The 15,274-nt window shown below is 41.0% G+C and overlaps 1 protein-coding gene across 1 annotated transcript in view; it reads left to right on the top strand.

The window, feature by feature from the left end:
• Positions 1 to 15,274, top strand: part of SEMA3C (semaphorin 3C) — a 162,366-nt gene that overhangs the window by 85,406 nt on the left and 61,686 nt on the right. The window contains exons 3-4 of the mRNA XM_073328628.1: positions 9,831 to 9,991; positions 13,048 to 13,110. Of these exons, the coding sequence (XP_073184729.1) occupies positions 9,831 to 9,991; positions 13,048 to 13,110 (224 nt within the window). The remainder of the gene's footprint in view (positions 1 to 9,830; positions 9,992 to 13,047; positions 13,111 to 15,274) is intronic.

The following is a 15,274-nucleotide window of genomic DNA, read 5'->3' as shown; positions in this document are numbered from 1 at the left end:
ATGAAAGCCCTAGGGGGCACAACTCCCCCTAAGTACACACAGTGAGACAATAGCAAAGCAGTTCACGTAGGCAGGGTTCCAGACCTGTAGCGAGATGCATTTATTGTGGGAGAACAGATGAGTGGGTTAAGGAGATGGACCTGCATTTGGACAGCATTGCAAGGAATGTGGGAAGTTGAGCCATTTTTGCAGTGTGTGCAAGAGCAGAGGAAGGTGCCAGAAAGATTCAGACAGACTTGTACAAGAGCGGAATGGCACATCAGACAGTGGTGATGATATCATCACTCTCTCCTTGACTCCAAGACCATCTCAGCTTTAGGCTGTCAGGACAGGAAACTAACCAGGGACAATACTAACTTCTGTGCATGCAACAATGTTAACAGGGAAACACCCTGTTAACAATTTCAGGTGGATAGTGGGAGCTTCTGCAATGTAATTCCTCAGAGTGAATTGGACTCACGCACACCCATTACAAAGACTAGGTTCACTCTAATAATGTACAATGAGAGCACAATGCAGCCCATTGGAAAAATCTGAATTCATAGTAACTAATCTGAAAAATAACAGATGGTACTAACTGACGTGTGTGATGGATGGATGCACCACAGACCCCTCATGGAGAACACAGCCATAGTAATCATGTATCTGATCATGATGTAATATCAGAATTTTAAGCTGCAGTGCAAGAAGCAAAACGGGAGGTCCCATGGGCAATGGAGATTATTTTAGAATATATGGAGATATTTTCAAAGATGACTAGTGCCTCAAAGCAGTGACTGGAAGTAGACCCACAGTGGACCCTGTGTGCTTAACATGAGAGAAAATTCCAGAGGCAGTACATAATCCGGTACACAAGGAGTTTGAAAGTCTGCAGAGCATGGGTATCAGAGCACCTGTAAGGCCTCTGCAGTCTGGGAAAGCAGCATAGTGGTGGTCAAGAAGCCATCAGGCAAATTACACATCTGTATCAGCCCAAAACCACTAAACCAGGCATTGAAAAAATTCCACTACCCACTTCCCATATGTTATTGCATCTTGACAAACTTTCCAAACCAGAATCTTTACAGTGTGTGATGTGAGGAATTGATTTTGGCACATGATAAAAAGTCCAGCATCTTCATCCAAGAGCTGGAAGGGCTGCCTGGAGCGAAAATAACTGATTATATCCTCATTGTTTGTGAAAGGAGTAATGATACAGAAGCTGAATGAGACCATGACAGAAAACTACATGGTTTTCTACAGCGATGCAGGAACAAGAACATAAAACAGAACCCAGAAAAAATTCAATTCAGCAGGAGGTGATGTACATTGGACATCTACTCACAGCAGAGAGAGACTGAAATCAGATCCCAGTATGCTCAAGGCAGTCAAAGACATGCCAGCTCCAGTGGATGTGAAAGAGGTACAGCGCTTCGTAGGAATGATCAGTTATCATTGAAAGTCCTGTCCACAGCTGGCTGCAGTTGCAGAACCCATGTGTCAGCTCACAAGGAGGGTTGCTGAATAAAGCTGAGCAGGTCCCCAAAGGCAGGCATTTCACATGCTCAGACAAATGATAGCGGATGCCCCTGTCGTGAATTATTGCGAGCCAGATGTGCCACTGCCATTCCAGTGTGCTTCAAAGGAGAAAGGATTGGGTGTGGTTCTTCTACAGGAGCAGCAGGTTGCTTATCACAGATGAGTCCTGCCAGAACCTGACAGAGATGTGCCCAAATAGAAAATAAAAAGAGCTTCTGGTTCTGGTATTTGGAGTAGAGTGATTCCATCAAAATACCTATGGCCACTCAGTAATAGTGCAATCAGACCTCAATCCCTAGGGACAATCCTGGCAAAGCCCCTTCTTAGTGCTCCAAAGAAATTGCACCTCATGTTGACACGCCTCCAGTGGTACCAGGTAGAGATCAGAGATTTTCCAGGATGCTTACTGACGTTAGCTGACACCCTGAGCAGGGCAAATATACCCAGTATTGGCAAGCTGGGGGAAGGGGATCAGAACATTGATCCCATTAACATGCAGCACTATCTTCCACTTTCAGTAACAAAACTAATGGAAATCAGAGGCTTCGGAGAAAGATACTCAACTACAGGCAGTCAAAAGAGCTATCCTAACATGGTATCCAGAAGACAAAGGCCAACTGCTGGTAGGAGCAGAACCATATTTTCAAATTAAAGATGAGCTGAATGTACAAGATGGAATCACATTTTGAGAAAAGAGAGCTGTTGTCCCGACCTCATTATGTAATAATATAAGGCAAAAAATACACACCTCACATCTGGGCACTGACTGCTGTCTTAGATGGGCTTGAGAGTGGTTTTACTGGCTGGGAATGAATATATAACTCCACTCCTTCAGAGAAGTGTGACACCTACTGGTTTTGTGATAACCATCAGCAGAGAGAGACTCTGTTGCCACATGAGGTAATGAGTGGATCACAAGCTAAATATGAGTCCACAGTGTAACACTGATGCAAAAAAAAATGCAAACATCATTCTGGGATGTATTAGCAGGCGTGTTGTAAGCAAGACACGAGAAGTAATTCTTCCCCTCTACTCCACGCTGATTAGGCCTCAACTGGAGTATTTTGTCCAGTTCTGGGTGCCACATTTCAGGAAAGATGTGGACACACTGGAGAAAGTTCAGAGAAGAGCAAAAAAAATTATGAAAGGTCTAGAAAGCATGGCCTGTGAGGGAAGATGGAAAAAATTGAGTTTTTTAGTCTGGAGAAGAGAAGACTCTGTGGGGGGAAGACACATAATAATTTTCAAGTACATAAAAAAGCTGTTATAAAGAGGAGAGAGAAAAAATGTTCTCTTTATCCTCTGAGGATAGGACAAGAAGCAATGGGTTTAAATTGCAGCAAGGGCAGTTTAGACTAGATATTAGGAAAAAATTCCTAACTGTCAGGGTAGTTAAGCTTGTGAGGAATATACTGGAATAAATTGCCTAGGGAAGTTGTGGAATCTCCGTCACTGGAGATTTTTAAAAGCAGGTTAGACAAGCACCTGTCAGGGATGGTCTAGATATTACTTAGTCCTGCCTTGAGTGCAGGGGACTGGACCAGAAGACCTCTCGAGGTTCCTTCCAGCCTACAATTCTGTGAGCTGCTGACCTATCCATGGCAAAAGGTGGGAGTGGATTTATTTACCTTCAAGTAGTTGATTACAGTGCGCTATTAATAAAAATACCTTGCCTAATACAAGAAGCAAGTCAGTGATTGGTAAACCGAAGGCCCACTTTGAAAGATATGGTATTCTGGACTTGGTATTCAGCAATAACAGACACCAATTTGCCTCAGAAGAATTCAAGGAATTTGCATGAAAATGAGAGTTTGACCACCACACCTCCTCTTCAGCATATTCTCAGATTAATGAGAAAGTGGAATCAGCTGTGAAAACAGCAAAAAGACTGTTACACGAGATTGTTTCCTCTGGTTCATATCCCTGGTTACCATTTTTGTCACATAAAATATCCCACAACAGGGGTGACAAAACAGTCGAACACAGGCACTAAGGGGACAAAGGACCAAAACCCTGCTACCAATGAGAGGAGACTTGTTGCAGCCAGAAGGATGGGAATGCCAAGAGGAAATGGCCAACAATCAGAGAAAGCAGGCACTAGCGTATGATAGGTCAGACAAGGACTTGCCATCCCAGAAGATGAGCACTCCTGTGAGGATCCAGTCATTAGAGAGACATGACAAGGAGTGGACTAAAGGAGTCATGAGGGATGCAGTGGTACCCAGAGCATATGAGGTGATTATGCAAGAGAGACAAGTGATCCCAAGGAGCAGAAAAGATGAGCCAGTAGACACAACACCCAGAGAGAGCCTAAAGAAATACAGAGGTCATCACAGAATGGAGAGGAAAGACAATTAGCCACACACCAACCCCACAGGGAGGGAAGAGACTCCATAGAGGTAGTTGGCTAGACAAGGACACAGGTAATAGGTAGTCAGAGCTGGGTCACTCCCGGCAAGGTTGCCTGTTGGGGAGACCAAACTATCTCAAAGACTACATAACCAACTTAGTCTGTGGTAAAGATGAGGCTCCAATTCAGCTATGTGCTGGCAATCTCTGGCCAAAGGAACACAGTTGTGGGGGTCCGGGTATCAATTCTTTGTTTTTAAGGTATATATTAAAATGTTGGTAAAACAGGGGAGAAGTATCATGATCAGTGTAATTGGAGTCAGATAAGAAGAGCCCATGTTCCATGGAGCGGCTGTCATTGACAGGGCACTCGGGATACAGGGCACAGATAGGGTTAGGCTGGAAGCAACTAAGCCACATGGACAGAGAGTTCTGCTTGTTCCTCTGGTTCAACTTAACCTGCATTCAGCTTCACTCTTTGCTGATGAAACAGAGTGGACGGTGGGTTGGGCAGAATGAGTAATGTGTAGGGATGATAGAATGAGCCTTTTGGGGAGTCAGGATTTTTCCACTTTATTGTGGCCTGAGGATGAGGCGTGTCGCAGGTCTCCCCCTCCTATATCCATTCTTCCCCTAATTTCTTTCACAAACAGATGTTTTTTCAACGCTGGGCATGTGCTCGAGGCTTCCTCATGCACATGCTTGCTGAGACTGGAGAGGAAAGGAAGTCACTAATTGTCCTTTGTGCTTTACTGCAAGGGCTTCCAAATGGATAGCTTCAGAGAGTACCCATATATACTGGAACCAGCCCTGTCTCAAGAGGGCCTGCCCATGCTGTATCTATCTGTGAATAAATAGAGCACTGCACATTCCAGGACTGGTAATCCAGGTATCCCTTAATTCACTGTTAAAAAAGAATAATACAGTGCATATCCTGAAACTCAGAATGTATGCACATACCACTCATTTTCATCTTCTGTCCTTCATTTCCTCTGCTTTTAACAGAAAAACTTTCTGGAGAGAGTCATTTAGTGAGGCAGATACAAGGGTATCTGCAGTATAGCCTAGAACTCATACATTCTTAATGCAAGATAACTGTCAACTTTTGGAGTTTCCCAAAAGCCCAGAATAGTATATGGTTCTGGGGAGAGAGTTCACTGAACGTTTTGTTGTTTGTTAAAGGAAAGAGGGCTAAATAATCTGTTTTTAAGATCAGATTTCTAAGTGTGTGAATCAGATTGGTATTGATTTAATCATGAAAGCCAAGACCAAACTCACTGACCTATTTAACAGAGGGAACAAAGGTTACTCTTGTGTGGTTACAGCCAGAAGTTATTTACACATGGAATAAATTATAACCTTTATTTTGATTGCCATACAAAAATATTAAATACTCACAAAGTGCTAAGAGGCTTAACTTGCTGGGGTCTCATTCTACATGCAGAGTTTACTGCTTTGGGGATGTTGGTTGAATTCCCAAATTCCCAAGGCAAGCAACTGGGTTTAGTTTGAAGGTCAATAAATGTATAAACCTGATAATTTCAGATAAAAGATCCTGTTCTTCTAAGAGGTTTTCCTTATGAAATAGTGGGAGGATGGGAAGGGAGCATGGAAGACATTATAGTGCAGTGGGTGGGCAATCTGTGACCCATCAGGGTAATCTGATTGCAGGCTGCAAGACATTTTGCTGACGTTGACCATCTACAGGGAAGGCCCCCCGCAGCTCCCAGTGGCCGCGGTTCACCGTTCCTGGCCAATGGGAGCTGCAGGAAGCGGTGGCCAGCACGTTCCTGCAGCCCACCGCTTCCTGCAGCTCCCAGTGGCTGGGAACGGCAAACCGCAGCCACTGGGAGCTCCGGGGAGCTGTCCCTGCTGATGGTCAACATAAGCAAAATGTTTCATGGCCCACAGAGTACCCTGGTGGGCCGCATGCAGCCCGTGGGCCACAGTTTGCCCACCACTGTTATAGTGTCTTTCCGTCACTGAGGTTTCAAAATAATAGTTTCCAGGTAGTAGCACACTTCATTAAGTCAAATTTTGTTATGTCAAAAGACAGTGTGTGGAACCATGAATTCCTCCCCACCTGACAAAAACCCACAGGAGGCCTGTGATTCATTCTTAGGCCTCAGCCCAAAGGAAGTACAAGTAACAAGCTTGTATGTATCTCTTGTGATGGTGTTTTACCACAAGGAGGGTCTTTCCTTTCCCACTTGTGAATGCCTCTGACTTCTTTGTAAATGTAACCCTTCTGCCAGGTGACGCTAGCAGCAACAAGGGCCGGGTTCAGTATCTAGGGGTTTCTTTTCAACAATACAACAGAAAACCGGCTTAAGCCCCCACCCAGTGACCTGGGACAATTACACACCACCCCCTGGGTGCCTCGAAGAGGCAATACTTTCCCTCTCGCAAGCATAGAGTCTGAGTGTAGCAAAAACTTTTAATAAAATGAGGGAAGTAACTAAGCATTAATTTGGGAAAACACCACAACTAGGATTCATAAACACAAACCATGAGCAAAAGACCCACCGACAAGTAGGTTGGGCAGTGTCCTTTTCCCCTCAGGTTCTTAAGTCAAGCAACCCAAAAGCCCTTTAATGTGCATATTCTTTCTCTGCACTCCACTCACAGTTGCTGTCCTTGGCCAGTGCAGCCCCAGAGTCCAGAGGTTCATCCGCAGAGTTCACCTCCTACCCTGGGTGGAAGTGGGGGTAACGAGGCACCTCACATGCTCCACTGCTCAGGCACTCGCTCATCACCCCGCTGGGCAGTTGCTGCACCTCTCTGCCAGGCTCCGGTCTGGCCCTCTCCGCCAGCCACTCTGCTGGCCACACCTCTTCACCAACCACCCGGCTAGTCCTTCTATCAGAGAGTATGCCAGGTACAGTTCTGCTGCCGCTGGTTCACACAACAAGGATAACAACGCCTTATTACTCCTGCCCCAATAACAAGGAGACTGGGGATCCAACACCAGGCACACGTGATCATTTGGGCAAGCAGTCCCATCATGCTGAGCACCTAGGCAGGGTGGGTGTGTCCATGCAAACGAGATCAGCTCCTGAAGTCCTTTTCCACTGCTCACCACTAGATGTCAGGGGAGAACTCATTCAGACTTTGCTTACATAGGATAGGGTAGTGTCCTGTGATATCCTTCCAACCAGTGACCTGTTTGAAACAGAGTAGCTCTTTCGCTCTCCACTTCCACTGCTTTTGCCTGTAACCTTATGCCTTGTAATAAGGACAGTGCTGAAACAGAGCTTGATCACAGGAAAATATAGATATCTCCTAATATAAGCATGAGAACCATGGAAAGGACATGTTCATTGGTTCCTGGGACCCTTCCTTGAAAGCAGTCATTACCACCCTGACTCATCATGATACCATTCGTGACATCTCTGACTACTCTAAAATGTATCATTAATGGGAAATTTGTAAATTCAGACATACTGACTCACTGATGCTATAGTATATACTTGCCTTTGGGAGTGATATCATAGAGCACAGTAATTTAGCATAGCAGAGGAGTGTGATATTTTATTGGGTACCTCTGTGTGATTGAGCTATAGCTCAGCTCTGATAGTATGATTGGTGAGAAGATTTAGTTTTACCTTACTGCAGCAAAGCAAACTCAATATGATGATTAAAGTAATCAAAAGGCTTAATGAGAATGAAACTTCCATAATCTGTTTGAAAGGTGAGCCTGAGAATTTCAAAGGAGCCTATGGGAGTTTAATTTTGGGATTTGGGCACCTATTTCCCTTATGCGTCTTGGAAAAGCCAACCATTAAAGTTTACACAGAGGAATTTTGGATGAAAAATGGAAAAAGAGAATGGATTTTCCAAGGGAATTAAAAGTAAATTTGTGGATTTCACCTACGCGACATGAACAATTTTAATATATGGTTATGAGAGCCACCTTTATTTAAGCTATGAAGCAAGGAGTTCAAATCTTACTTATGAATAGTACTATTTTTAATATTACAATATATACACTGGAGAGACACTTGACTTCTGTAAGTTGTCACAGCTGCATTGAAGTTGCTAACTTACACCAGAAGAGGATCTGCCCCATTGTCTCCAAGGTTACTGGCTAAACACAATGAGAATTAAATGGGCATGAGCTATTGTCTATCAGAGTTAATGTGATAATGCAAATCTTTTCTAGTTAGCTTGATTCTCTATACTTATATCTGCAATACATGTATGGAGGGCCAAACTCCGAAACATTTGCTCACATGAACAATCTAGAGCTTGTGGAAAATTTACCATCAAAACTGTTTTCAATGGAAAATCGTAATTTTGAACTCAACAAAAAATTTCTATGTAGTGTCTACTTTCTGCAGAAAATTTCAACTTTTTGACAACCCCCAAAAAATCTGAAAACCAAAATATTTTTGGCTTTCTGACCAGCTGTATTATAGCCCCATTGATTCACGCTGACTGGTTGCAGCAGTAAGGGCTAAAGGACAGATCCAGGAGCCCTTACTCAATCATTATTCAGGCAAAGCTCTTGTTAGAGATTGCAAGAGTGCTGAGCAAAAACTGAGAACCAGGTCTCTATCTGGAGTAAATAGGCATAGATCCAATTATGTTAATGGAGTTACACCACTTTAATCCAAATAAAGATCTGGCTCTGAGTGAGGGCAACGGACTTTGTCTTGAATTGTATGAATAAGGTTTGCAGGATTGGGCAAATAGGGCTTCATTTTCAGAGGTCCTGTCCACCTGCAGCCATCATTGACTTCACTTGGAACTGTGGGTACCCAGCACCTCTGAAAATAATGTGCTTATGGTATAAGTACATCATTTTAGGTATTCAGAATAGGTTCTTTTACTTTTTAAAGCTTCAATTTCCCTTCTCAACTGTTAAACATATATCCCCTACTTTACAATGAAAAATAAAATAATTGAAGTGGAGGCCAAAGATTGGCTGAGTAAGGAGAGGAAGGCTTATCTTCTTATGTTGTTGGCAGTGTTGTAATTGTGTTAGTCCCTAACTATGAGAGAGACAAGATAGGTGAGGTAATATCTTTTCCTGGGCCAAGTTCTGTTGTTGAAAGCGGCAAACATTCAAGCTACACAGCATGTAACTTTCACTAACAGAACTTGGTGCAACAAAAGATATGACCTCACCTACCTTGTCTCTATCTTCTTACAGCAGTTGTCTCTCCAGAACAGAAGAGCATTGGCAAGGTGGTGTAGAGTTGTAAGCATTGCAAATGCTTGTGTTGTTCCTGTAATGGGCATGAGTGTGCACCACTGAAGGCAATGAGAGTTTTGCCATTTACTTCAGGAGGGACCCGAGTGGAGTTTATCTGAATAAACAGATGAGTTCAACGTAAAAGGGTGACACAATAGCTCCCGTCCCATTAAAAAAAAAGAAAGAAAATTGCCTATTTGAGTTTGATTTCATAATTAGATTTTCTTTGAAACTAACCATAGCCTGTCAAAAGTAATTAAAATTCATTATGGGGAATTAGGAGAATAATTAATTTTGTCAAAAAAAAAAAAAAAGCAACTTCCCCTTGAAAATATATAGGCAGCCATTCTCAGTGAAATCCTCTGTTAGGAAAAGTAACTGAAATGTGTTTATGTAGCTTTTATTGATTGTCTTCAGTCATAAACTTTATAATGTATTGAGTCCATTCTTTAATTTTATAAATAATCTGCCTTAAAAGCTAAAGCTGTAAATAATAACATCCATTAAAATAGTGGAGTTCATTAGCTGAATGGATAAATCAATGACTGACTCTTACTTACCCTGTAAATACTATTCACTTAAACTTGGAAAGGAAAATTGGTTTTAACTGAACACTAGCTTTATTGCCAACAGCTTGATATAATTTTTTCTGTTGTTATTAGCTACACTTATATTTAAAGGGTCTTTTATTTCAAATAAGATGCAATTATAAAACCAAGAAAAGCAACTGAATGCCTTTGCTAACTTGTGGTACTCACTGTTACAGAGCTGCAGGAAACCAAGACCTCTGAATATTACCATATATCCCACCACCCACTCGATTACAGGATATTATTAATGGATGAAGATCAGGACCGGATCTATGTGGGCAGCAAAGATCACATTTTGTCTTTGAATATTAATAATATAAGCCAGGACCCTCTGAGTGTAAGTTCAAAAGTTCTTCCAGAACCCAATATCATTTTACTGCATGCCTTTTTTTAAGGGAAAAAAATGTGTGTTTCATTAGACCAGCAGTAGGCAGAAGTCTAAATCCACACCTCATTGAACAGTTAGTACTTGTTTGATGTGTAACATGAGATGAACAAAACTTTAAAATGGCTCAAAACATTTCATTCAACCTGTTTACTTGTTTTTGAGTCATTTGCATGGTGGCTCAGTCTCATAAGGAGCACCTTGTATTAGGTGACTGATGTAAAATTTCCACTCCCCTCAAAGATTTGAGAGTATTCAAAGCTGCAGCTTTAAAAGAACCTTGTAAGCAGCTTGAGGATATATTTTTGTAACTGTCTCCTTTTTCAGGCTATGCGAGGGAAATGAATAGGATGAAGCTGTCTTTAATCTTAGACTAGGTTTGTTTTATTTTCCTACGATAAAGAAAGTCCCATAGCTGAAGTCTCTCCTCTGAACTTTTTTGCTTCTGTTTTATAATCCCTCCCATTTTTGTATCATAGGGGAGTAATACATTCCTAGTTTCAGAGACATAACGCTAATCCTGTCTCCATTGCGGTCCCCCTCCATACCGTCCTCTCCTTTCAGTTATTGTAACACTCTTTCCTCAGGCCACCTCATGTATCTGCTCTCTATATTCTAGCATGTGCAAAATGTTCATGCCTTCTCCTTCAGCTGTATGGAAAATGCTGTGACATCATTCCAGTGTTTGGAAACCTCCAAAGGCTTCTGTTTTACTTCAGAACCTGTTCAAATTCAGATTTCTGTAAAATATACTTAACAGATCTTTTCTCTCTGATAAAGAACACATATTTAATAATAGGTTTCAGAGTAGCGGCCATGTTAGTCTGTATTCGCAAAAAGAAAAGGAGTACTTGTGGCACCTTTGAGACTAACCGATTTATTTGAGCATGAGCTTTCGTGAGCTACAGCTCACTTCATCAGATGCATTCACGATGAAGTGAGCTGTAGCTCAGGAAAGCTTATGCTCAAATAAATTGGTTAGTCTCAAAGGTGCCACAAGTACTCCTTTTCTTTTTATATGTAATAATGGGGTCTTCAGTCTGACAGGGAAAGGTATAACACAATCCAATGGCTGGAAGTTGAAGCTAGATAAATTCAGACTGGAAATTAGGTGTGAATTTTTAAAAGTGAGAGTTGGCATCACGGGCAAATTTAAAATCAAGATTGGATTTTTTTTAAAAAAAGATCTGCTCTAGGAATTATTTTAGGGAAGTTCTGTGGCCTGTGTTATACAGGAGGTCAGGCTAGATGATCACAGTGGTCCGTCTGGCTTTGGAATCTATGAATCTCATCTGATCCTTTAGTCCAGCATCCATCTTTTTACTGTACCTCCACATAATTTATAATCTCCGTTGGTACTAAAGGCTTGTACTATCTGGAACAGCCTTATTGTACTGCCACACTGATTAAACCCCACTGCAAAACTCATCTGAAAACCTGTTTTCTTTCTTTTTCTGTGTATGTCAGTCTTCTCTCAAACTGCTGTTATTTATTCTGTGAAGTGTTTGGGTGGATGTGTAGATAGATAGATAGATATATGATATGCGTGCATGCAAGCAGTATGCTTTACAAACTAATGTTGCAATGCACTGTAATAGTAAAATGTAAACCAGAGTCAGGGTTTACTTAAATATACCCATATAGAGCAAAACAAAAATAAAAACAACCAAACAAAAGCAAAAAAATATCCCCATACAGTTCTGACAGGTCACATGACCACCCAATATTAGGCTGCTCCAAACTGGAATTTATCCAGTGTCTGCAGGATTGCTACTTAATCTTTCTTTATAGTGGCTGAATTTTGCTACTCTTATGTCACCTGGGAGATTCTGTTTAACGTGATCTCTTTTATGTTGCGATTCATTTGCTTAAATATCACTAAAACATCTATTGAAATAATAACATTTTTAATATAGGAAAGATGCACAGAAATGAACCATCAGCTAAATACATTTAGACTCAAGTCTGTCATCACAATTCTCTTTTTATTGTTATGATATTGCTAGTGGTATCTTGAGACAGAATTCTGATTTACTTTTCCTTATCAGCCTAACCCACCTATGAAGAGTATAGAGAATGTTTCTCTATTACTGCCTTTTCTGTTTCAAGATCAGAGTTAATGATGGATGAACTTTAAAAAAAAAAATCAGAGTTTGAGTATGGTTTGGATAAGCATTCAGATCTTAAGGTGCTTATCTGAAAGTTATCTATAACTCCAGATTCTGCTAAATTCAGCTGGAAATTTTAAGAGAACACATTTTCTCATGAGATATCCAGCACTTCTGCTTCTGCTTCCAAAAGAGAAACACTGTAATAACAGCCTTTCTTGCTGTATTTCAGCACTTCCGATTTCAAGTCATGGACCATCCCTGGAAGTAGCATAGGGATATTAATAAAAATGTATCCGGTATCCAAAGATTTCAGAACCTCAGAAAAGTTTTAATCCTAAAATTCTTTTGTTCAGTTGTACAGAATAGAAAAAGTTCAGAGGGGTTTGCAGTTTGTCCAGGTTGGTTAACTAATCCTTAACTGGAGCAGCAAACTTTAGGCTAGATACTCAGCTAGTATAAATCAGCTTGTCTCCATTGATTTCAAGGAAGCTACACTAATTTATTACAGCTGAGGATCTGGCCCATTATTTTCAATATTGCATCCTAAAATACAAAGCGCTCATTTACCATTGTTTTTATGTAAAAATAAACTTTTATAAAAGAATAAAAGCAACAGTTTTTTCAGGGCCTATGTTTTAAACTGATGCATGCCTAATCCAGACTTGTAGGGAAAAGTAAAACTCTCTTTACTGTTTAAACTGGATTTCTGTCAGAAAAATATGTGGCAGAAATATTTTTCCCTAGCAAAAAAGGTATGAAATCTGTAAAAATATTGACTTTGTGAACTCAGAAATACTTGAAGGAAACCTGTTAGCATAAACTAGATGGGGTGATGAATGTTGTATATATTCAACTAAAACTATGTAGTTCCTTAAATTATTATTTCTTTCCAAATAGATTTTCTGGCCAGCATCAGCAATCAAAGTTGAAGAGTGCAAAATGGCTGGCAAAGATCCTACAGTAAGTTTTATACACACACACACACACACAATTAAATATTTGGCCATTGAGTCAGAGCACCTTGAGTGCAGCTGAAAGCAAGATGTAAGGGGTGTGGGCTTTTGTTTTTTAATACTCTGCAGGTCAAACGGTAAAGTGAAATTCTGGAAAATGAGAATATTTACACAGTATACGTCTTCAGATTTTGTCTGGAAAAATATGTACATTGCTCACTTTCACTACTGGATTTATGATTTTTGTTTTGTTTTTTGTTAGTGATGGATAGCATTAATAATGCTTGTTCCAAGTATCTCCCGGAGAATATATTGTAGACTGCTGAGCTAATGATAATGTCAGTGCCTGGACTAGCTCCCAGACAATATATAGTCTTTTCTATGGAAAGAATCTTTGCAAATGGGCCGTGGTTATTCTTCACATTCCAACAGCACACAGAATTGGTCATAAAAAACCCCACTTGTATTAGTTCTCTAACACAGTGTTTTAGGCAGATATCTGAAAAATAGCAGTGCTTCCTTAAAAGAGGTAAATTTTACACACACTATAACTATACATGGGAAATGAAAACCAAAGATATGCTGTGATAAACAGTTATACACTGAAGCCACAATTTTGTAGGTGGGTCTGTGCAGATCCTGACTTCAGTGTGGAGCTGTGTGTGGGCGTAGGTATCTGCCTGCATTCCTCTCATTGAAGGATCAGGTACTAAGGCCTGTATACATTTGCTTGTTTCACACACACAAAGAAAATTGGTGTGCTCAAACAAATAGACAGCGACATTTGCTGTTCTCCCCAATTTTAACATAAGAACATAAGAATGGGCGTACTGGGTCAGACCAATGGTCCATCCAGCCCAGTATCCTGTCTACTGACAGTGGCCAATACCAGGTGCCCCAGAGGGAATGAACCTAACAGCTAATGATCAACTGATCTCTCTCCTGCCATCCATCTCCATCCTCTGACAAACAGAGCCTAGGAACACCATTTCTTACCCATCCTGGCTAATAGCCATTAATGGACTTAACCTCCATGAATTTATCGAGTTCTCTTTTAAACCATGTTATAGTCCTAGCCTTCACAACCTCCTCAAGCAAGGAGTTCCACAGGTTGACTGTGCGCTGTGTGGAGAAGAACTTCCTTTTATTTGTTTTAAACCTGCTACCCATTAATTTCATTTGGTGGCCCCTAGTTCTTATATAATGGGAACAAGTAAATAACTTTTCCTTATTCACTTTCTCTCCATCACTCATGATTTTATATACCTCTATCATATCCCCCCTTAGTCTCCTCTTTCCAAGATGAAAAGTCCTAGCCTCTTTAATCTCTCCTCGTATGGGACCCGTTCCAAACCCCTAATCATTTTAGTTGCCCTTTTCTGAACCTTTTCTAATGCCAGTATATCTTTTTTGAGATGAGGGGACCACATCTGTACACAGTATTCAAGATGTGGGCGTACCATGGATTTATATAACGGCAATAAGATATTCTTCATCTTATTCTCTATCCCTTTTTTAATGATTCCTAACATCCCATTTGCTTTTTCGACTGCCGCTGCACACTGCATGGACGTCTTCAGAGAACTATCCACGATGACTCCAAGATCTTTCTCCTGATTAGTTGTAGCTAAATTAGTCCCCATCATATTGTACGTATAGTTGGGGTTATTTTTTCCAATGTGCATTACTTTACATTGATCCCCATTAAATTTCATTTGCCATTTTGTTGCAAAATGGGGAAATGCCACACCCCTTGTTGAAATGATCCCAGTCTTCACTTACATCATCGCCTCAGACACAACAATTTTTCCATAAAAGAATTTAAGCACTGGAGTTACTAATGTGACACAAATAAATTGTTTTTTCCCCAGCACCAATCTTCAGAAGGCACTTGGTTCACAGAATCATAGAACATCAGGGTTGGAAGGGACCTCAGGAGGTCATCTAGCCCAACCCCCTGCTCAAAGCAGGACCAATCCCCAACTAAATCATCCCAGCCAGGGCTTTGTCAAGCCTGACCTTAAAAACTTTTAAGGAAGGAGATTCCACTACCTCCCTAGGTAACGCATTCCAGTGTTTCACCACCCTCCTAGTGAAAAAGATTTTTCCTAATATCCAACCTAAACCTCCCCCACTGCAACTTGAGACCATTACTCCTTGTTCTGTCATCA

The sequence above is a fragment of the Lepidochelys kempii genome, chromosome 1 (assembly GCF_965140265.1).
Source record: "Lepidochelys kempii isolate rLepKem1 chromosome 1, rLepKem1.hap2, whole genome shotgun sequence".
In the NCBI taxonomy this organism is placed as follows: Eukaryota; Metazoa; Chordata; order Testudines; family Cheloniidae; genus Lepidochelys; species Lepidochelys kempii.
This window is presented reverse-complemented; position numbering and strand designations above follow the sequence as displayed.